The sequence below is a fragment of the Adiantum capillus-veneris genome, chromosome 20, assembly GCF_014529385.1.
Source record: "Adiantum capillus-veneris isolate H3 chromosome 20, ASM1452938v2, whole genome shotgun sequence".
Lineage (NCBI taxonomy): Eukaryota > Viridiplantae > Streptophyta > Polypodiopsida > Polypodiales > Pteridaceae > Adiantum > Adiantum capillus-veneris.
Genome location: NC_140950.1, coordinates 32,022,744 through 32,046,952, shown reverse-complemented (window position 1 = coordinate 32,046,952; position 24,209 = coordinate 32,022,744). Strand labels below are relative to the sequence as shown.

General features: G+C 41.4%; 1 protein-coding gene across 8 annotated transcripts in view; it reads left to right on the top strand.

Annotated features, from left to right (window-relative positions):
* The window catches only part of LOC147432329 (uncharacterized), a 38,926-nt gene extending 35,135 nt beyond the window's left edge, over window positions 1-3,791 (top strand). The window contains exons 1-7 of one of the 8 annotated variants that reach the window (XM_086492317.1): window positions 808-962; window positions 1,051-1,177; window positions 1,277-1,413; window positions 1,617-1,720; window positions 1,872-2,299; window positions 2,388-2,490; window positions 3,187-3,791. In XM_086492317.1, the coding sequence (XP_086348443.1) occupies window positions 1,620-1,720; window positions 1,872-2,299; window positions 2,388-2,490; window positions 3,187-3,208 (654 nt within the window). In that variant the 5' untranslated portion in view covers window positions 808-962; window positions 1,051-1,177; window positions 1,277-1,413; window positions 1,617-1,619 and the 3' untranslated portion in view covers window positions 3,209-3,791. Of the gene's footprint in view, window positions 1-807; window positions 963-1,050; window positions 1,186-1,276; window positions 1,451-1,616; window positions 1,721-1,871; window positions 2,300-2,387; window positions 2,491-3,186 lie in introns of those variants that run through there. The other 7 variants (XM_086492316.1, XM_086492315.1, XM_086492312.1 and 4 more) reach the window with 7 other exon arrangements.
* The last annotated feature ends 20,418 nt before the right edge of the window (window positions 3,792-24,209 follow it).

Below are 24,209 nucleotides of genomic sequence, written 5' to 3'. Positions count from 1 at the left end.
GGGTCCCAACAAGCCTCAAGGGCCCCCTTGTTGTAGCCAGAGCAAGTACTTGCTTTGATTACTTGCAGAAATGCTAATACACTGCTGAAATGCTGAATATTAAATGCTTCATGCTTCATGCTGATGCTGATCTGATGCAAAAACGCTAAGGCTGATCTGATGCTGGCTGAAAATGCTGGTGATTCTAGGTTATTTTGGGCGCTAGATGCCTATGCGGGTATCGGTTCTCATCTATCTTCAATAGTGAGGCAAGGGCTCACCTATATAGTCTTGGGAAGAGGAGGCTGAGTAGTAGCCAGAGAGGCCACACGACTTCATAATAAAAGGGGTCATTTTTTATTAAATGGCTTTAGTGACTGTTCTTATGCCTACTTGACTTTATGAATGTATTGTGCTAGTGAGGGTAGGCAAGCTAATGACCTCTCTGGGCATGCAGGTCCTCACGAGGGTGCCAAACTAGATCCCTAACAAAGACTAGACACTAATCTGTAGCATTAGCTTGTCCATGTGACTCAAGTGCAATGCGCACATGATAGATAAGGTCCAAAAGCACTTGCTTCACATGGAACGAATTCTTCTGGAGTCATTCTCAACTGACTCTTGGCTGCCCTTTCTGAAAAAGTTGAATTCACGTCAAGGTACCCTGGATAAGGGGGTCTATATTCTTGCATTTGATGCATCATTTGCTGTTGCTGTTGCCAATTTGTAAAACGATTGGATCCCTTCTTGCTGATAGAAGACTTCGTCACCTTCACGTTTGGGCTGAGATCTTACCGGTGCTTTCTGATGTTTAATCACTGTGTTCATTGATTTGATCTGCATATAATTCACATAACGAGGGTCCTTGGAAAAGGCAAGCATATGCTCCACAAGGATGTTGACTTTGTTTGTCTAGCATACTCCACAACCTGTTGATTGGCGTGCTGTGCAAACGTACCCTCTTGATCATCCCTGTGAGCATGGTCATGCTCTTTGTCCACTCCCTCATATGAATTCTCTTATTCCTGACATTTAGGAATCTCTTTGACACTTTCGTGGTTCTTACTGCAGTTCTGGATCAGAATATGATGCAGCAAGTCATGTAACTAGGCGGGAAAAACACCACGGACTGCAACAATGCTCAACTGAACTTGAAATATCGTAGTTCCACTGTTACAGATAGTGCCCCCTCAACTAGGTGCTCCTGTCGGTATTTTTATATATTTTAACTGTTGTGGTTATCATTCGTTATCTACAAGTGAGCTTAAAATCATCTGTTCAAATTGACGCCCAAAAGCAACTGTCCAGCGTCAAATCATCCATGCAGCAAGTCGTACGGCTGTGCCGCATCAGCATGCCACATGAGCACATGGAAATCGCACGGTGATTTGTGCCGTGTTTCACGGGCTGCCCAGCTAAGACTTGGCCTTTGGGGTACTGCTTCTGATAGACTCTCCTTTGCTCCAGTCGGGTATGGGTCATCATTTTGTGACATTTGAGAAGTCTGGTCTTAATGGATGAAGTACAAGAATGGAATTATGTTGGAACAACTTGAGGCTTCCAATGATTCTTGCCTAAGTTTTATGAACGTGAACAGAATGCTTTTATTACATCTTCTTCTTGTCCATTTTCCACAGACTATGCATGGTGTCGACGTTGAACGCAAGGCACCCACTCAGGATGTCCCAGAAAATGTTGTTAAAATGGAGTCAAACAGCCAAGTGGTGGCGAATTTGAATGAGTAAGTTTTAGTGTTGATGTTTGAAATGCGCTACTTCATAGATGCTCCTGCCTTGGTTATTTCTTGGAACAGTTGGGCATGAGATATCCAATTTAAGGCATGTTACATCGGTTGTTTATTCATGAGCATCATGTTTTATGTTCTTGTGCAGGTATGAAGTGGAGCAGAGTGAACTCTCTCAAAAAGGAGAAAATGGGGGAGTGGCTCCATATCAGGCTGACAAGGTTAGCTTCCATGAAGAGGGCCATACAGGGAATAACAATGTGGAAGAAGTCCATGTGGAACATGGAGGTGTCGCAGATCCACAATACTACGCACAGCATCATGGCCATTCAGCTTCAGCTGAGAACTGCTATCTTTGCCAATGGAATGCCTATTACAATCAATCAGGTGCATTGACGTCACAAGCAGCTTGTTGTTCAAATGGGCTTCGGTGCCAGTATTGTGGCTATGTAAATCAGTTTGATGATGGTGCCAAAACTTATAGTCAAACTCCACGTACTTCTCAAGTTCTCCCAGATGCATCTGCTTTTCCAGATATTATAAAGGCAGCAGTTGCTGAAGCTCTAAAGACAACAGGTAATGATTTTGAGGAGTATTACAAGATTTATGTGTGGGTTTTGTGGCTCTGTTTTAGTTTTAATCCTTATAGTTCTTCTATCAACAGAAGGACAAAATTCAACTAGCACAGTGACAGAAAGCTCACAAACGCGTAGCAGCTTTTCTGATGTGGCAACGGCATGGTTTCTTGCTGGTTTTCATACGTCCAGGTAAGGGTTCTGTGATACTAAACCAAAGATATTGTTAGGACTAGCAGTTAGTTTTGCCATGCATAACATGCACTATTATCCCAAGGGATGCATGCTTTGTTTCTGTAAGTTGGAGATGGAAGCCACAATGGAATGCTATTAGCATGAGGGTTGCATGAAGAGTAGTCAACTGTCTGATGTATAGTCAGCTGCTAACAGAAATCAGCATCAGCAAGCTGTGGTTCTTGAGAAACATCATGAGATTGTAAATGGTTAAAAAGAGACAGCTGCAAGGAGGTGTACATACAAGTGTGAACGCTTAAAAAAATGACAAGTGCTTTTAACATAGAAATAAAATCTGTTTTTGCTGAATTATTTGTGATCAGTAAGGTTGAGTTTTTGCCAAAGGAGAAGGTATACAGCGTGACAACCTACAATGAAGGGCGGGGGTTAGGGGTAGAGGTGCCCGTGTGTCTATTGAGGGCTCAGAGTGTTGATGAGAGGATGCGTTTCTCATCAAGAAGGCCATGAATGTAGTGTCCTACCTCTGCATATGCATATTGACTGCACTTCATCTTTGTTTTGGTGATGGTAGCTGCTTAGTGTAGAGCTCCTGCTCTCTTGTTCGAGTCTAGGGTTCAACAGTAACCACAGAGGTTTATGTTAAAACATGGTCGCTTTCCCCGAAGTCAAGTGCCATTTTTGTTTGGTTTACAGGTACTTGTCACAGTCCAAGTAAAAGCTGACAGGAGGGCATTCCGTCAACTTCTTGAAAGTACAATCACCAGACACAGGAAGGGGCTGCTGACATTTTTTGCTAGTGCTGAATTGGAAGGGTCCTTCGTAACTCTGAACAGGGTCAATCACCCCTACCCCAATGCTTGGATGGCATCACAATTTTTAAACTACAATTGTCTACTTAAATGGCCGTCAGCTCCATAGTACACAAATTTTGACAGTTTCTGCCACATAGACTGATTAGCAGCTTCATACCGTGAGTTTGATGAAGCTTTGTATCAGGAAAGCACATATTTGTTGGTTGCGAGGTCAATCATGCCTTGATTATTGAAGGGCATGATTTGTATGTGTGTGCTATATTTTGGGCTTCTCACATGTTGCGAAGGCAAAATCAATTCTTGAAGAATGTGCTCCACCTATGCCAGGCGAAGGGAAGATTTGCTTAGAGACTAGTAATTGAAGGACAAGCGCCTGTTATTGCTGAACAATGAAACACATATTTTGAGACCTTATCAAGCTTGATGTCATGGGGTCACCATACATCGTTGAAGCAGATACATAAATTGATTTAGCTTTTTGTGCTACTAGAAGGGTGATGGGGTCCTATCTTAAGTGAGTGGGACTGTCCTTTGTTGAAAAGAAGTATGAATATGTGCACGCGACATGCTGAGGACGATACGCGACAGTATGCTTGCATTTTAGCATGTAATTTCTAGCTCTCTTGAACATATTGCAAAATTGCCTTTGTTGGTCCTTTAATACTCTTTAGATCCCTATACTGGATGGACCTTGATTTGCTTGTACCAGTCTTTAACGTCAAGAGTAGTGTTGCAAAGGTGGAGGGGTTCTTGCTTAAGGTAACTATTGTGACAATATAACGTAGTAGGAAATTCTTTGACTGAATTTGCATATATCCATGAAGTGCAAGTAACGGTATAATTGCATTTAAAAGTCGTTGAGAACTGGTGAATTTCTACTCACTCTTTATAATGTACTTGGTCTTAACATTAGCATATCCGTGTTGAGGATGGAAGCTAAAGAAATAAACTTGTATGCAATAGGGTTGGATTTAGACTCACCTCAACGCATATCAATCTTGGTGTTCCAATCCGCTAACATTTTTTGAGGTTATGCGCCAATTGTGAAACCTCTTTCAAACTTGCAACAAAAGAAAAACAAGAGGTAGCAAATTTTTGAGGACTAGATTTGCATAGTGATTGGTTGTGTTTAAAGATGTCATTAAATGCATTACGTGCTCGCATGTCGTGTGCCAAAAAAAAGATAAAACTATAGATGATTATAGCGGGGAGGTGGGACCATCCTCACCCAATTTGTATAAGCTGTTGGAAATGTGCCCTTCCCTCGCATTCCCAATTCCCCTCCATTGTTGAGGAGTCATTGTTTCTCCTCCATTAGTGTTGAGGGGGTCAAATACATGCTTCTCGTCCACTATTCGAGGACCGAGGTATGATTTCTCCACTAAAGTGAAGAGGGTCATTTTCTTTTAGATTTTTAGTGCATGGGTAGGAACTGATTACATTTGCATAATCAAAAGGCGTTGGCTCTAACAAGGGAGAGTTCTATGCACCCTGATTACACTTGAGATTTGGCCTTCACCAAAATCAAGGAATAGTGCAAGCATGCTTACTTTAGCACAACACCTCCAAACCATTGCTCAATCCACGATAGGAGGTGTCCTCCCCTTGAAGGAGAAAAGAGGCAAGAGAACATTGTTTGAAGTCGAAGAAAGAAGGGCAGATGTGGATGAGCTATGCCTACATTCAAAATGCAAGGATAGGTGATTGCATTTGGATTGAAGACAATGCTTCCAAGCCATACCCCTCTCAAATGTATCCTCTTGGGAACTCAAGAACTTGTGTTCATTCACAAACTTCATACATTTCGGACAACCGATCTTCAAGATGCTGCTCATTTATCCAAGACAAAAATCATTCCACATGACGGGATCCCTGTATACCTCACCCACCAGGCTTGAGGGACCACATGCATTGAGCATGCTAAAAAAATTGAATGTGAATGGGGAGGTGCCCTCTCTTTGCATGTAGCAAAAATAGCTTCCTTGGCCTGCCCTCCCTGGGCCTAATCTTCACTATGTGCTGTCCAAGAGAGCATGTTTGGAGAGAAACCCTCACTAGCATCCGCCAATGAGGTCAACAGCCCTGAGCTTCCCGGCCCTTCCCGCGTTGGCAATATCCCAATCATTGCATTCCAAGGATCACATTTGAAAGTGCCCTCAAAGAGGTACATTCTAAGAGAGACCCTTACTTTGCATCCCATGAGAATAGCCTTGAGCTTCCTCCCCCTTTTGCTGTTGGGAATATCCTACCAACATCACATTCCAAGAGAGCACATTCTAGATACAAAGCTTATGAACAACATTTCGCGTACGGCTTGAAACAAATCCTCTCTTTGCATCCAATGAAAGACCTGAGTATATCCAACTCAGTGCAAGGAATGTTGTGCTGCATGGAACAATGAGCACACTGCTTGGAATGATGACGACGCGCAACACGTATCATTGTGACTGTATCCTGCAAAGAGTTGCTCGTATGACGTGTCACGTGGCATTGGTCCCCATTTTCTTGGACTTTAACGGTAGGATATGCCCAAGAGAGGAAGGGATTGGAAGCTCTGGCCTGACTTCGCCATTTGCAACGTTAGGGAATCTAGTCGTCGAGTGGAGCACCTCTCATCCCTCTAAACTGCTACAAAACTGGTTGGAAGGCACAAGGCTGAAACGATTTGCGGTCATCAATTTCCCATCTCGAATTGAGAAGGGCATGTGTTCGCCATAGCATGACATAGAGTTGTTGGAAAGCCTCGTCTATAAGTGACACGGGGCGTCCCTCGAGGGATCTACGACAGTGGCATTTAACGGCGGGGCACGCGATTTGGGTCGTCGGAGTGACGGGGGGGGGGGGGGGGAGGAATTTGATTGTGCAAAGGCGCAATGCTTTCATCAGCGCGCGACAGCGCAGGTGGATAGAGCTCCGGGTTGTGGAGGAGGAGGTTGTGGGTTCAAAGAATCGACGCGACGCCAGGGACCCTTAATTTTTTATTTACATTGGGGGCCGATTAATGGCGGCTGATCCATCTCCAGCCGTTGATCCCTTGAGTCCACTCCGTGACGCTTATATACGAGGTTGGGCAAGGGCAACCTCCATATTAAAAAAATGAGCACCTATTTCTCTGGTTCTTCACAACAGGTTTCAAGCGTGCTTTTCCTTGTTGGGTAGGAATTTCAAATTTCCTCACGATATAGCATCCAATGCTTTTTGGGAAACTTGGCTATGGCATATACATATACTAGCTTATTATACCACACTGTCTAGTAAGGCCCCTGTCACATTGGGATGCCCGCCCAAGTGTGATTTGTAAGTGTGACCAGCCCATTGCTCTCACATTGGGACATGTAGCAAACGTTTTCCTTTACTTTCAAGCAATGAGTGGCCTTCACGCTGCGCGTCAGAGCTCAAAACCTCTACGACACTTTCGCTCGCACACTTTTGCAAATGGCTGCTTGTTTGGAAAGTTGGCCGGGCATGCGAGGCCGACCCTTTGACATCCTCTCGCGGCCAATCTAATGAGGGTAGCGCAACTGGTAGGTCTTCTGTCCTTCACGTTGTGCGTCAGAGCTCAAAACCTCTACGATGCTTTTGCGTCTGCACTTTTGCAGATGGCCGCTTGTTTGGAAAGTTGGCTGGGCATGCAAGGCTGCCCATCTGACATCCTCTCGCGGCCAATTTTCTCTTTTTGCAACGGCGAATGAGGGCGTGTCAAAACACCCTGGACTTAACTTGCCTGCCCTAGTGTGACATGGGCCTAAGTAGGAGTTGTGTGTGTGTGTGTGTGTGTGTGTGTGTGTGTGTGTATCACACAGTCTTAGTATGTCTGGTCGATTTTGAATAAATCGAAAATTGATGAATCCTCTCAGGATCCTTGGATTTCTCTCCCTCTCTCTCTTCCGACACATTCCTTTTTTTCTTTCAACACGTGGATTTTTTTTTTCTGTTTCACGTCGCTGGTATGCCAGGGCTCTTTCTTTCTCTTTCTCACGTTTAAGAGGCACGACAGCCATTCATAAATCATAGGTGTCATATGAGACTTATACTTAACTAACTACTAATTTTGTGAAAAGTACCCGACTAATCGGGTCCACCCATCCGTAGACTTAGATCCGATACTAATCTCCCACTTTTCACACCACACTCACTTGTTCTTCTTGTTTTTTAATTACTACCACACTATTTTACAAATACAAACAGGGTTCCTTTATTAGTTTCGGACACAGGCTCATTCTCCCTTCAAACAACACCAAAAGAATTAAAACAATGCCTAATGAAGACAATCCTATTTTGCAAAAGAAAATAAAAATTCAATTTCTTATGAGTTTGCCGCTACCCACAAACTTTTTCTGTCTAACCAACAGAGCCTTTGCAAAGGATTTATAAATTCGCTAGTCGCGAATTCCGCAACCTTCCCATCTCACTAATCGTGAGGTATCTTGCTAACCATTAGGCATCTCACTAAGAGGGATAAAAAGAGACCCGATAACCTCAACTTAATTTTCGTTAACCGCGCGATCATCTCTCTAACCGCCGTGAGGCATCTCGCCAACCACAAGGCATCTTGCTACCCGCAAGGCATTTTGCTACCTGCAAAGCATCTCGCTATCTGCGAGAAACAAAAGATACTCTTTCAACAATTCTTCTTCTTAAATAATTCTTAAAACATGATCAACCAACTCTTCATATCAAACAATACCAACTTATCAAACAATAACAATTTATTAAGAAATAACAATTTATCAAGCAATAACAATTCAACAAACAGTGACAATCTATCAAACAATTCTTTCACTATTCTATAAGAACATATGTTTGTTTTTTGTGATAGAATCACGTTTTTTGGACAGTTTAAAAGAATCCCTATGTTTGGCTTATCCGGTCATCATGTATAACAATGCATGATTATAAATTTATCTTACCAGATTAGCGACACATTCAACTACCTGCTGTGTTTGAAATTGAACGGCTTCAACTTCTTCTGAAGTCAATATCTCTGCTTGAGTTATGGTTGGAGTAGATGATACCTTCTTTTGCACCTTTCTTGTAGGTGGAACGACATGAACATCTTTGGAGCTTCGAATCACTCGCTTTGGGGCCATCGTCTCACGAAAGAAAAAGAAAGAAAGCTTCGTCGTGAAAGACAGAGTTATGGTTTTCTTGCTTGCCAAAAAGATTGTAAAAGAGAGAAAAAGAGAACTTAACAATCTGAGGGACAATCATGATGGTGGTAGAGATGGAGATGGGTTGAGGGAGAGAAGGTAACTCCGACGTTATGACAAGAGCTTCCGTTTTTGAGAACTTCTGTGTGTGTGTCTTGAAAGTGAGGAAAGAGGGACCTTTACATAGGCTCTCAAAAGCCAAAATCACAGGCTAAGAGTAGAGAAAAGCAGAGAGATAAGTTTGCGCGCGTTCGCGGTTGTACATGTTTTTTTTTGCAGGCACATATCTCGATGCGTGTTTTTGAGTCTCTGATTTTAGAAGAAGAAGCTCTAAACTTGACTCATTATTCTTTCTTCTTTAAAAATACTCCCTAAAACTATTCCTTCTACTACTTCTCTTCTAAAAATACTCATTCTATCCTAGAAATACTCTTCCTTTCCTAAAATTACTCTCTTTCCTAAAAATACTTTTTTTTAAAAAAGGTCAACTTTTATCTTTAGTTATAGTTTTGTGGCTTAAGTTTCCCATATCAACGTATAGTTTTCAAGTGAATAAGAGCCATAATTAATAGTTTTAGAGTCCAATTTTCGATCTGATCGTTTCGTTGGAACGATTTATGACTTAAAAAAAAGCGAACCTTAAATATTTGCAAAGTAAATGAAATAGTTTTATTGAAAAATGTTGGGTACATTACAACATACTAAAAGAAAATCAAGTTACTTTAAAAATACCCCCCGAATATTCGCATGTTCCCTCCCTCCCCCCCTTCACGTACCCTGGAGCTCACTGCCTTCGTGTGCTACCTCTGCCCGCCGTCCTACAGGTCTGCGCACCTCTGCTACCTACCTGAGTCGCCTACTCCACCTCCCTTTTTCAACCCTCTGCGGCTCAATTCTCTGAGCATAGACCTGTGCCACACACACACACACACACACACACACACACACACACACACACACACACACACAGAGATCTACCTAGTCCTTCTTGCACTCCCTGCTCACACTCACTTGTGTGCTCCCCCCTCTTGTACATGCGTCCCTCCCTCCCTCCCTCAGTGCTCGCCTCGGCCACACAAACATCTACCTTTTGTGTGTGTGTGTGTGTGTGTGTGTGAGAGAGAGAGAGAGAGAGAGAGAGAGAGAGAGAGAGAGTCTCCATGTCTCTCTCTATCCGCTCATCCACCACAGAAAGAGAGACAAAGGGGGAGAGCCGTCTGGTCATCTGCCACACCACATATAGACGCTGAGACTCAGAGAGAGAGAGAGAGAGAGAGAGAGAGAGAGAGAGAGAGAGAGCGAGCTACACAGGGGAGACAGAGAGAGCGCTTTGGCATGGCAACGACGTGTGAGAAAGAGAAAAATCCATGTGGAGAGAGAGAGAGAGAGAGAGAGAGAGAATCCAACTTGGGAAAATCTACTATGGCATATACATATACTAGCTTATTATACCACATTGTCTAATACTAGCTATGTTGAGACTTTGTATTTAAGTGATCGCTACCTAAAAGGTCGAGGTCAAGGGTCAAACTTTCGCTTGATCGTACACAACTCAGGCCCCGGTCAGACATATCCGCTTGGACTTGCCAGTGGGGCTGTCGTGGCAAAAGGTGGTTGGACAGAGAATGTGTTCGCTGCTCTGCAAACAGCATCGAGACAGACCCCTCACCCATCTTGACTCGTTGGCGGATGTCCGCAAAACAAGTAGCGGGAGATGCAACCATAGGATTTGAACCCGCCGGCACAATAGCCACAAACTATGGAGCGCCTACCACCTACGCTACAACTATTGGACGGCGTTGAGAATGTAAATTATAAATATGATGCTTGTCCGCCTTGTGTGACAAGCAAGGTGCCCAAATTTTACTTTTACGGCTGTGTCCGTCGCCGGTGTGTGACAGGGGCCTCAATTATCCTTGAACTTAACCACTCGAGCAAAAGCGTACTATGTGAGAGTCAGCATGTTCTTTTATTACTACTAGAGTCAACGAACCTATCCTATGGCCAGGTTGAGAGAGAGAGAGAGAGGGGGGGGGGGGGGTCGGCACTATTCGACATAGGGTATTAAATGCCCCAGGGTGGTGGGATCGACAACAAAGGGTGGAGCGCATGGATCTCGAGGCGAGGGAAGGGTCCATAAAAAAGTCGACAAGATTTGAACCTGGCACCTCAATGATGGGAGCTTGGTGAGCTAACCACACCTAGGCGTGTGAGGGTTCTTGAAATCCATGGGAGTCCACATGTCTATAAATTTAGTTTTTGTTTACTCCTCCCATGTCCTTGTTTACGTTTTGTGCCCTTGTTTACCTTTTCCCATCGCACGTACATGCGCATCTTTGTTTACGTGTCTGGGCTTCTTCGTCGTTGATCGCATCGCCTAAGCTTCATACAATACCTAGTGTCCACGAAATAAATTTTTTTGGGGGGCGGGGATCCGTGTTGGCCTTTTTATGAAGGGGATGTTCTCGAGGATATTAAAGAGGATGCACGTTTATCAATGTCATTCCTAAACATGTGCCCTTCTCAAGTGACCCATTGTCGTGAACATCTCCCTCGTTAGTGAGGTCACAAAAGCAAGACTCATGACTTTATAGGCCCTTGTCAACCATCTTCTAATGAATTTATTTGCCCATGTCAACTTCTTGCATAATGTCACATGCCCTCAAGATGCAAGCATAGGTGATTGTATCCAAAGAAAGTCGCTCGTCCATCCTATGAAAAGAACCTAGAGATTTTGTGGCCAAGCCAGGCCTTAAATTTCAAGCCCATTTTGGGCCTCATTGGGAAGATGTCATAAGGAAACCTTGGATATATGGCCAAGGTGTCATGTGGTAATACACATATGTATGCATATATGCACAATTACATGCATACACACATATAGGTGCATGTATCTTTGTATACTTGCACTTTTATTCATGTATTTATATGATAAATTAGAGACTTTTATTTAAAAAAAGCCTCTAATTTTTACCCTTAATATACATTTACCGAGTGTTAGCTGACTTTTGACACCCAAGAAATACGACAAAGGTGTCACTCAAAAAATTATGAAGCCTAGCCTTGGGCATCAAATTTAAGGCATGCGCGGCGGCGGCCAAGCACAACATGCCAGGCATCCTTCTCAAGTGATCCTTGAGCATGTGTCCTCAAGTAACCCACTGAATGATGTGCGTATCAACATGTATGTTACTACCTTGGTACAAATTCCCCTCAATAGCATCTCATTGGCACACATGCTTTTAGTGAGGTCACAAAGGAAAAACTCCTCACTTTCAAATCCTTTCATCAAGTAGGCCTACAGTACTTCCATATGTCTAACAACATCCACATTTGGCATAATACCACATGCCTACAAGGTACAATCTTAGCTGATCACATCCGGAGATAGGTCCCTACTTCACAATTGACATAAACAACCTGAAGCTTTTCTCTCTACTTTGCATCTAACAAAAACGACCTTCTTTGCATGTCCTTATCACACACAGCCTCCAAAAAGTGGGTTTGCGTCGTTGACTTTCGAGCTTGTTGTGCTTCTTGCAAGCACTGTTCGGGAAAAATCATTTTCACAAACATTCAAAAATCCCTCCAAGACAAATCTGAACCGGAAATTTTACAATACTAGCCAATATTTTTGCAAAATTAAACTATTTTCCATGTATTTTAAGCGAAATTTTCTCCTTCTTGCCCTCCCCTCAACTGGCTACTTTGATTTTGCAACCGGCTCAAGGCTAAGCTGAGGCACACTTTTCCCGAGCACTGCTTGCAAGTGCACCTCACTTAGCATACATATTGACAAACATACTCAAGAGACAACGGTCCTCATAAAACAACAAGCTCATAAAACATGCACACCAAGATCTTCTTGAATACTTGATGCCTTCAAGTCGCAAGCATGGGTATGTTTATTTGCAAAGATTTGGTCACTCTGCATTTAAAGAAAATATCATAAAGTGTGTAGTGGCGCTCGGTTTGCATTACATTGCAATGGACTCTCAGCCGATGAGAATCGGGGACGGACTATTTCAAATCAAGGCATTGACTGTTGCGAGGGATAGTTCCAAAGGATCTCAAACCGTTTCATATGCCATCAATAGATTGGATGAGGGCATGGATGTCCGATGGAGAGGAGGTGATTTTGATAGTATTACCTCATTGAGCGCTTATCTAATTGATTAAAATGCTGCCCCATTTTCTATCCTCTATATTGGGGGAGAGAGAGAGAGAGAGAGAGAGAGGGAGGCACCTCTCGTCATGCCTTGGGCTTGTGTATTCCAACGCATCAAGCAATCTCAACCGTCCATTGCATTAACATTCTAACAGTGAACAAGACAAATGCATGACGGATGGGAATCTCCCTCACCCCCACTGTTCCGAGACAGGGAACAGTGGGGGCTCGGCTTCCGTCTCGCCTATTCCAGCCCGGAACAGTGGGGGTGAGGGAGATTCCCCACCTCTTCATGTCAATGCATCGCATGGCCTTTATGTGAGAGACATTGGGAGGCCGATTAGGATTCGGATAGCGTCTGCACATTCTATCAGCGACTGTAGATTCTTGAATCCCGCAACGTTCAAGGTTTTATTTCTTAAATGTTTTATGTGTCACACATTTCCTTTCTTCCCTGCTACCATGTGGCATCTTCCTCACTTCCTATCATTGACAACTCCCCATTATATGTGAAAAATAAAAATAATGCCTCCATGTGCCCCCCTTCCCCCTAGTGTGTGGCCCTCTCAGCTGTGACTGACCATCTTGGCCTGGCATTGCTGTTGCCACCAATGAGCGTCTCGACCTAGCACGACCTTCTGTTGCTCATAGGCCGCAACTGTCCTTGCGCACCTATGCTCTCTCTAGAGGAGTCTCTGAAGGGGCGGGAGAGAGAGAGAGAGAGAGAGAGAGAGAGAGAGAGAGAGCGAGAGAGCTACTCGCTCTGCCAGCCCTCCTTTCCCCTTAGTGTGAACCATCATGCATAGTGCCAAATTCCTTCAAGATGCAAGTGTAGGTGATTGCATCAGCCTTCGTTTTGTAATATCCGTTGTAAACAACCTAGAGCCTAGAGCCTAGAGCTGGCATTCGAGACAAGAAGCTTCACAAAATGGCCTTTTTGGCATAATGACTTTGCGTAAAAGATGCTAGTATTCTAAATTTGTGCTATTTTTTGGCATAATGACTTTGCGTAAAAGATGCTAGTATTCTAAATTTGTGCTATTTTTTCTATGGTTCTTTGGTTGCTATTTTAAATCAATGGATACATGCAGTTATACATTGATTTATATTGAAAACAATATGGCAAGTGAACCTAAGGAGTGAAATACTTACAAAATGGATTTTTGGAATCACTTAACCGTTGGGCTTCAAGACGATAAAGAGCGAGCTTTCTTGTAACGAACATTTTCTCGTGATCTTTGGGAAGATCTAAATTAACAATATTCTCAAGATCCTCTTGAACGCTCAAAGATAGAATATTATGGCAAAAAATAATATATAACTTATTTTCTAAAGGGAAAAAAGTTTGGAATATACTAAAGATATTTCTTGATTATTTAGTTGATTGGTCGAATGAAAATCTAAAATCAGCGTTGGAAAATAGAAGCTCTAAGCCTAAACAAATATCACAAAGTGATCCAATATGTGTGCCCAATCTTGTAAGCAGGACAAATTGAATGGAATCTGAGGCAATGCTCTGATGTCTAGCAAGGAAAAAAACGCCAATGCGGCACATGGAGGGGAGAGTAAGAGAGAGAGGAATGATGTGACATTTACAGATGCGAGGTGCAGGAGGTGGAGTGCGCGGGGAGGGCGGCGCCATCGGCTGCACTGAAGGCCTCTATGTGTGTCTCTCTCTTTGTCTGAGACGCGGACAGTGATCGCGAATCGCATGGCCATGACTGCAGTGAGACAGGCAATGTTCGTTGCAGCTATCTTGGATGTGGGTAGGCCTGTGGAGGAGCAGGTGGTGCGAGTAGTACGTGAATCGCATGGAGACGGCTGCAGTGACAGGCAGTGTTTGTCGCAACTCTCTTGGATGTGGGTAGGCCGGTGGAGGACCAGGTGGTCTTGTCGAGGGAAGATAGAGAGGCCGATGGTCTTCCGAGACAGAGAGGGACGCACTGAGGCGGCAGGGAGTGAGCAGCATGCGAGCAAGGATCGATAGCAGGGGTTGATCGGGACTCCACAGGTCGCCATTGCCATACGGAGCAGGTTGTACATGCCATGCACGTGTGAACGCCGCGATAGAGTCAGGCTTGGGGTGGCGAATTACGCTCGAAGAGAATCTTGCTAAGTAATTAATTAATGGAGGCAGCGTAAGCGCAGTGATCCACTATAGAGGTGAAAACGTGCCTTTATCATTAATGTGCCATAAAATGAATGTGATAGTTCTCTTTATTCAAAAAAATGACTTTGTACTTAAGAAAAGCATTGAATAGATTCAAACTAAGGTACATAGACTCTCGACTTGGTTGAGCTTTGCTTCGAAAATAAATAAATAAATAAATATATATATATATATAAAAAGCGAATCTTTTGATGGGTCAAGCATTTACATTTTTAAATCCCAAACTCCTTGGAATGGAGTTGTTTTATGTATTGTATATATTTTTATATATTGTCCGATCTTACAAAACGTATGTATAGCTTTGGCATGATATATGGTTTTAACAATAATTGTAATGTGTAGAGATTGTAGGATAAATACTTAGAGTCATTTGCATAGAGTGAGTCAATGGAAGCTTCTAAAGACATCAAGGTGTTTAATGTGGGAAACTCTTATGAGACTCCACTTGGTGCTATTTGTGTCAAGAGAAAATTGACTTATAGCATAGTTAGGAAGGAGATAATAGAGGATGAGCAATTTGAAACACCATAGTAAGATGTTTCTTGTTGAGAATGGATTACTTTATTTCAAAAAGAAATCTAGTAATGTGAGTCTAAACTTTAACACATCATAGGCTCCATGTAATGATTCTAGATCAAGCCTTATAAGTGATCAGGGAAGCATTGCCAATGATGAGATGGTTTCTTCACAAATTGCTAATTTGGAGAAGTATTTTTTTGTCTCTAACAAAGACTTAGACATGTGGGAGAAAGAGTGCACAAGGGTACAATCAAAGTTAAAGATTATGATAGTTACAAAGGATGACAACTTTGAGCTGAAATTTGAGCTGAAATTTGAGGAGCTCAATGGAAAAGGAGTCATACAAATGTGGTGCAACAAACATGGAGAGGCTTATGGCACAAGCTCTTCCTATGGCAAGCTTGCAACTTACACATGCTTGGCTAACTTCTTGCAAACTCACATTTTTAGCAAGATAGAAAAAAATGTATCACTCCAAGAAGGGCTGAGCAAGGTGGTTAATAAAAAACTAAAGAGGATGATGTTAGTTGCATTTTTCAAGCATTAGAAGTGATGAACTTCAACAATAAGAAAAATTGTAAAACTTTTACCTCTATTTATATTTTTATGGGTTGAGACATGTAAAAATTGTGTCTCATATCAAAATATATCTCAAAGCTTGTGGTGTGTAGTGTGTGAGCCTGCCTAGACATTCTATGGTATGAGCATATGATGTAACCACCACTAGGATAAATAGACGTCTCCACCCATGGAGTGGGACACACTCATTCTTGGTCTCTATTTGTGCACACCACATTGGTGGAGTTGACGTGCAACTTCTTGTTTGTTTAGAAGGGCTAGTTTGTGAAGGGGGGAGGTGTGGTGTGTAGGGTGTGAGCCCGCCCAGACATTCTATGGTGTGAACCTATGATGTAACCAACTCTAGGATAAATAGAGGTGCCCACACTTGTGAAGTGGGACACACTTATTCTAGGTCTCTATCTATGCACACCACAATATAGCATGCTATGCAGGTCTATCATTTGAGATCTAGAAAGGACACATGAAGGGAGAAAAGAAAAAAATATGGTAAGAATACAATGCACTTATGATAGCAAAATAGTTCTCAAATATTGTGTTGTGTAGTGCATGAGCCTGCCCATACATTCTTTGTGTGAACATATGATGTAACCAACTATAGGATAAATAGAGTTGCCCACCCATGGAGTCTGACACACTCATTCTTGTCGGTCTCTATATGTGCAAACCACATTGGTGGAGTTGATGGAAAAATTCTTATTCATGACGGGTTAGTTTGTGAAGGGGGGAGGTGTGGTGTGTAGAGCGCAAGCCCGCCGAGACATTCTATGATGTGAACCTATGATGTAACCAACTCTAGGATAAATAGAGGTTCCCACCCATGGAATGGGACACACTCATTCTTAGTCTCTATCCGTGCACACCACAATATAACATGCTATATAGGGGTATCATTTGTTGTCTCCTAAGGGAAACAAAAGAGTTTCATTGTGGGCATATGGAACATCAAACCTTGTATCCATCACTTCTGGCACACTTTATTTGAGTACACATAGGGTGATGATATTTGCTTCGAGGAGAACTTGCCAATTCCACGAGACTTCTTCAACTTAGTTTGTGCTTTGGTGCAAGGCAACCTTGAACAGAAGCCTATTCCTTGGCGTTAGATATGAGATGCAATGCCCACAGGCGTTCTTACTATGGAGAGGAGGGTTGCTTTGTAATTGCACATGCTTGGCATTGGTGGGCCGATACATAACATTGCAAATGCGTACAACCTTGGTCACTTCATTGTAAGTCGGGTTTTCAAGCAATTCATCGATGCCATGATGCGGCACAAAAGTAGATTTATTTGTAGGTTAATCAGACCACAACAAATGCAACGAGTGAAAGATGGCTTTGAAGTGAAACAAGGCTTCATCAACATGGAATTTCTTGCTAGTGAGCTACATGCACATTGGTTTGATAGAAATCATAACTATTCTATGATATTGTAGGTGGTGGTCGACAACAACTTGTGATTCCTTCATATCATGTGTGGTATGCCGCTCGGCATGTGCAATGATATTCGTGTGTGGAGGAATTCATCCTTGTACGCATGCGCAGACTCATGCAATCTTGAATGGACCGTCGGTTATGGATCAATGGCACCAAACTCGGGAATACATCATGGGAGATGGAAATTACCTCAACTTGCCATGGCTCATCATATCATTTCCTACTCCAGATCATGACGACGTCCTACAAAGGTCCTCAACTACAAACTTTCAAGTACATGTATTGTTGTTGAACATGCAATTGGCAAGTTGAAACAAATGTGGAGCTACCTAAACCAATAGGTACAAGAACCAGAGGTATAGATCCTCCCAAAGATCACCACAACCTACTCCATTCTCCACAACATATGTGTGAACTTTGGCCTTCAATTCAATGATGATGCCATTGTCCAGAAGGTGCAAGCTCAGCAAGCTTTAGGGGTTATTGCGAGGGGAATGGCTAACAAAGATGTATTGATTGCTTACATGTGAGCAATTCACATATGGACTAGTTTGTAATCTCCATGTATCTTTGTATCTTATTGTAGATGACTATGCAACAAATTGTTGTTGAATGTTTCACTATTTACATCATTAACATAGATTTTTGTCAATCGTTGTGTAACTTACAAACTGTGAACATTCATGTACGTTGCTTTAAAAAAAAAATATTTTTTAAATATTTTTTTATAAAAAAGTTATCGTGGATTTTATTGATGCTTGAACAATGCAATACAAAATAATGCCTTGGGAGACATAAACTTTGGTACCCCCCACATGGAGGGGGGTAATCCGTAATTCAGGGAGATTACGAGCCAAGCTTCACTCCACACTCCACTCACACACATGAAAATACCAATTATTACTTATTCGGGGGGGGGGGGGGGGGGGGGGGGTAGGCTAACTACAACCGAAAGAGGTGCAGTTGCCTCACCCAACCTAGTTATGTGCTTTGAGATCTTAAAAAATCCTCGATTTGGATGCTGCTCGTTTTTGCAGTTTGACGTGAGGGCATTTTCACCTCAAAAGCTCGTCAGATCATCTCTCTCTCTCTCTCTCTCTCTCTCTCTCTCTCTCGGAAAACAAGGACATGCTAATCAACACAAGGGAAAACCACCTTTAAATGTGTGACTACTCCAAGAATTCAGTGAGGAACGAAATTGGCAAATAGGGTGACTATCAAAGTCGACGATGCAGAAGCATAGAGCAATGGGGAGAATAGAGAGAGAGAGAGAGAGAGAGAGAGAGAGAGAGAGAGAGAGAGAGAGAGAGAGAGAGAGAGAGAAAGGTGGAAGCATGAGTGGGTGGTGCACTTTTAAGGGTGGGAAACTGTTTTTCGATATCCACAAAATATCTCCTAGCATAAAATTAAAAAAGTTTCAAAATCTGTCTTCAAGGAAAATAACAAACAATTAAGCAACGTCGTGGGAGGATTGTTTTGCATGAGAAATCTACACTGCATGGTGGAGTCTTTCTTCTTGCACATTGTCGATAGGTTTTCACTATGACATGGCCCTGAGGTACCTCACCTTCTCTCACTCTCTCTCTCTCTCACTCACACACACACACACACACACACACACACACACACACACACACACACACACACACACACACACACACACACACACACATTTGTTGTTTCAATGTCCTATTGGGTTGTTCTCTTTTCCCTTGTTGGAAGCATAAGGATTCTAGAGAGACATAGGACTAGAACAATTGAGATGTGCACTATGAAATTCTACTTTGGGAGAATCAATGCAAATTTCAGGTGCTAATTTGGTTAATTTATTGAGGATAACCTGCTCTAATTTTCAAGTTAGAGAAGCCTGCTCTAATTTTAAAGTTAAAGAAAGCATTAAAGAGTTTGAATATGCTTTGATTTTCAAGTTAAAGAAGCCTCCTCTACTTTTAAAGTTAAAGAAAGCATTGAAGAGTTTTCAAATTAGCTCTTTTTTGTCTACAATTCTTTTGAGTTACTCACAATCAAAAATCAATTTGCGCGGCTTTTTTCATCTATAAATAACTTTTCTCATAAGCATAAAATCATTTTCATATGCATGATCAATGAACCTTTAAGCACTAGATTAGATCTCATTGAAAGGCGTCTAGAAGCTATCTAATAGCTTACCTAATACCTATAAATGAAGCAGGTTGTCCAAAGATATGTATCTAATACCTGTTGGGAATCTACTTCTAGCTATTATCGTTTGATAGCTCTCCAAAAGCCATTAGATAGTTATCTGATTTTTATTTGATAGCTTTTAATAGATGATAACTATAAATAGTTGTTAAAAATGCTAGTAGTGAAACCAGATTGTTTGGACATAGTTATATGGTAGTTATTGAAAATCTATTACTCGCTAATAGCTATCCAAGTAGTTATCACATAGCTACCATATTTATGTCCTAGGACTAAGTTGTTATAAATAGGTATTCTTGGTAGCTATTTGATGGAAGCATATTGTTTGAGTCTTTTCATTGAAGCGCTCTTCAATAGGTTAACCATTTCACTCTTGATGGTTATTTCAGGTGGACCCCACCTCCATACACAAAAATCAAGCATGAGAAAGTGTGTATGATAAAACTAGAGTTTCATGAACTAAACAACTTCAGCTTGGTTGGGGTTGATAACCCGTAACTAATGGATGTTACAGAAAGAGACAAGTTGTTAGTATTCACGGCATTACAAAAAAAAGGGCAGAAGGTAAAACTTCAAACGATTCGCCCAGAGCTTTACAACAAATTTATGATGTTGTATCAAATGGTCTACCAAGAGCTACCTATAAATGGTGAATATGCTGCATGGTTTGCAACAGCCTTTACATTTGAAAACTATCAACAACGGGTAGAGTTGGCACTTGACAAGTCAATATACCAGGCTGCTTGGGTAGTGGTGACTGCAAACTTAGTTAATCATGTGGGAGCACATAAGCATGGGATTTCCAATAAAGTGACAAGAGTCTCGACACACATAAACAAGGGTGAAAGAGTCAGCAAGTCAAAGTTTGTAGGTGCTCTATCCAAGCCAAATAAAGATAGGTTAAATAGTCAGCATGTTAATTTGGCAGCAACCATGCTTTTGATGTACAAGCTAGAATAGGGGATGTCAAAAGTGAAATAGAAAGTATTTCCAAGGACATGCGGCAAGCACAAGTGGATATGAAGGTTTATTCATTGGCTAGAACCTTTTTGTAGAAGTTACAAGATGCACGACAAGAATTGCATACACTTGATGCTAGTGGCAATGCATCTATGGAGAGGAAGATGGAGTTGCAAGCTATCATTACTACAAATGCACAAGTTCTTAGCGTTCTTGGTGTCAGTGAGTCTGACACAATAAACAAGGACGTTGTTTTAGCTTTACAAGCACTACTCTTATGAGATTATCATACTTGAACTTAAATGCTTTTGAATATTATTTACTAATTTTATACCTATTTTTACATCAAGGAAAAGTAGCAAAAGATGAATATTCTTTTGGGGTGCCTTAAAGAGCATGAGGCTTTTGTTAGCAATGCTTTTTCACAGTTGCAACAAGGTAATGGACCCTTCTCACTAGTACCTCCTATGCCCATGGTAACTCGTGAATAAATTACCATAGTGTAGCCTTGTACAGATGTGGCTTGGGTTTACAAGATGAAATGGTTGTGGGTGTTTGCATGCTACCATGAAAACACCCTTACCACATCTATTGCTTTTCCACATTGTGTATGTGTAATGATGTTTGCTGAAACGGAATGCCAAGAGATCCCTCATGCTGTGAGGATGATGTTTGGTGCAAAGGTGACACTCACTGCAGAAGCCTCTATCTTTACAGGTCCAACTAGTCATTGGCAACCATGAAACTTAAGCTTGCTTCGCACACCATGTGCATAGAGTCTGTAGTCTACAGATTGAATCTTTAGTTAATACTAATCATGAGGGTCAACAAGACACGAAAAAATCATGAAAACTAAACGTGGTAGTCCATCACGATCTTAGGTACCCCCCACACGAGAGGGGGTAATTTTTAAGGTGTGATTGATTTGACATGGAAAGTGAAAGCCTTCACATATTCACATACATGCAAAGGGGGGGATAACATGTTTATTTTGCAACTCCACCCCAAAGAGGTGTAGTTAGTGAAGAGGGAAGGGGGTAACTCAAAACATTTACACCCCCTCTGTGTGGAGGTCTCCTTATTAATCGAACACTTACGGTCATTTCCATCAATAAACTATATTTTGGTTCCCGCAAAAGAAAGAGTGTACTCTAAATCTTGAAGCTCCAATCTAGAGGATCAAAAACGCAAGTCCAATCATTGGTACTAAAATTATACTTCTATAACTCACCATAAGAGATGGAGCTAATAAATTCATGAATAACAAAGCACCACATCCCAACACTTCCAAAGCGGCCCACAGTCCTACTAGGTCATAATGGAACTTGACCAACCAATAGAAAAATCAATCACTCAACAATGAGCTCAATGATTATCAATACTAAGATCTAAAAATTACCAATGATGGAAAACAACCCTATCTTTACAGGTCACAACCAATTATTGGCAACCCTGAAACTTAAGCTTGCTTCACACACCATGTGAATAGAGTCTGCAATCTACAAAATTCAATTATATAGTCAATACTAATCATGAGGGTCAGCAACTCACGGCTAATCATGAAAATTGAACGTGGCACTTCATCACGATCTTAGGTACCCCCCACACCGGAGGTAGTAATTTGTAAGATGTGATTGATTTGACATGGAAAGTGAAAGTCCACATATTCACACGCATGCAAAGGGGGGGATAATATGTTTGTTTTGCAACTGCACCTCAAAGAGGTGCAATTAGTGGAGAGGGGAAGAGGTAACGCAAAACAGTTACACCCCCTCTGTGTGGACACTTACGGTCATTTCCATCAGTAAACTATATCTTGGTTCCCACAAAAAGAATAACAAAGTGTACACTAAATCTTGAAGCTCCAATCTAGAGGATCAAAAAGTCAAGTCCAATCATTGGTACTAATATTATATTTCTATATTACTCACCATGAGAGATGGAATTGATATTCACAAACAAAACCACAAAATGGCATGAGAAGTACACATCTAACAAATATGATTAGCCAATAATAAAGTGACTTTTCAATTTGTAGATTGGATTATGATAGATCCAAAGTTTCCAAAGCTTGACGAAGAATGCAACTTAGGTAGCTAGAACTATTCGACTTCTTAAACCAAGGTGTGATGACATGAAAATATCAATATAGCTATCCATAATTTGTAAATAGGTGTCTATTCCTTGAGCACTTTGTTCTATTCTTCTGATACAAGAACTGTGCTCGTGCAATTCTTTCAGACAAGATTGGACTTGTCTGCTTGCAAGCCTTTGCAATGCAGCCCAATTTTGTCCACCTTGTCATGTGAGATCAATATCTTTTAAATTATGACTATCAAGAGAAAATGAGTCATATACCAATGCAATGTGATTGAATGGAATCCAAGAATCACCAATAGCCAATGACTGGCTATCATTATCAAGAGCATCAAAAGCTTCTTTCCATTATGAATGGAATCTTGATCATGAAGCCCATAAACAGGTTGATTGATCCTTTTGGTTGATATATTCCAAACACACCATTCTATTTTGTAACAAATACCTTGTGTACTTGTGTAGTCTTCAATCTTCAATTTGTGTCTATGACTATCACCATCTAAGGTGTGACTAATTATTGGACCAACTTTGTCCGTAAGGTGAATTCTCCATAACCTTTCTACTTCTCTCCATTGATTTCTTACAAAGGTACCATCAAACTTGGTACATGTAGAGTGCACAACCAATGCAAGTTGTGGAAGCTTCTCATGAAGGGGATTCTCCAAGAGAACTTCCATAATTACCAATCTCATTAGTCTAAAAGGTGGTGATCCTCACCTTTTGAACCACAAAAGTCAACAAGGGTATCATTACTTGCATTCCATTTCACAAACATATTAAATGTACGTAAGGCTAACTCTTTGATCAAATTTAAATACATTTGAATAGAATCCATAATTATAATGTGGCACTTAATAAGATTTTCATCTTGATAATCATAAATGGTTATCGCGAGGTAATTCCATGCTTCATCTTTTCTTTGTCGTATATTTTTGCTATACTCTCAAAAACATATTCATGCTCAACTTACAACAAGAACTTCAGAACCTTCCTTCCTTCACGCCTTGTAGTGCTCATAGAAGGACCTCTTAAATTTTAGCCTAGAAATTCATGTAGTCTTGATCCTCCCCATATTTTGACCATTTCTTGATCCTCCCCATATTTTGACCATTTCAAACATAGCCTTTAAGTTGTTCTTGAATCGCTTTCCTTGTTTTGGTTATACAAGATTTTGAGCAATAGTTTGCAAAAAATCCCACAGTCATGGTTTTTCTTCAAATTGTCCAAGCCTATGTGCCTCGGTAATGTTATTACTCTTTGTAAACTTTCCATGCTAGCCTCTTTCAATGATCTCACCCTAACAAAAAATGTTGTTATCTTCAATATGTCCACCAAAGTCGTCCTAAGCTATCCCTCAGGTCCTTAGTAGATGTATACTCATTTTTTACTTCTTGCTTGTTGAAGTGGTTTAAACGTATTTGAGTGTTGGTTTATCTATTTCCTCTCTTTGTTGAAGAAGATTTCTCTACAAAGACTCTTAGATGAAAATCAGTGCACTTTGGAATATATTTGCAGATGCAATCCCTCACCTTTATAAAGCATACGGGCTTGGTCTTGGCATGGAAAATGGCAGCTACCACTTCTCAAATGTATAGCCACTTGTGTGTGTGAGTGAGTGTCTGGGAGTTGGTAGAAGTATCCCA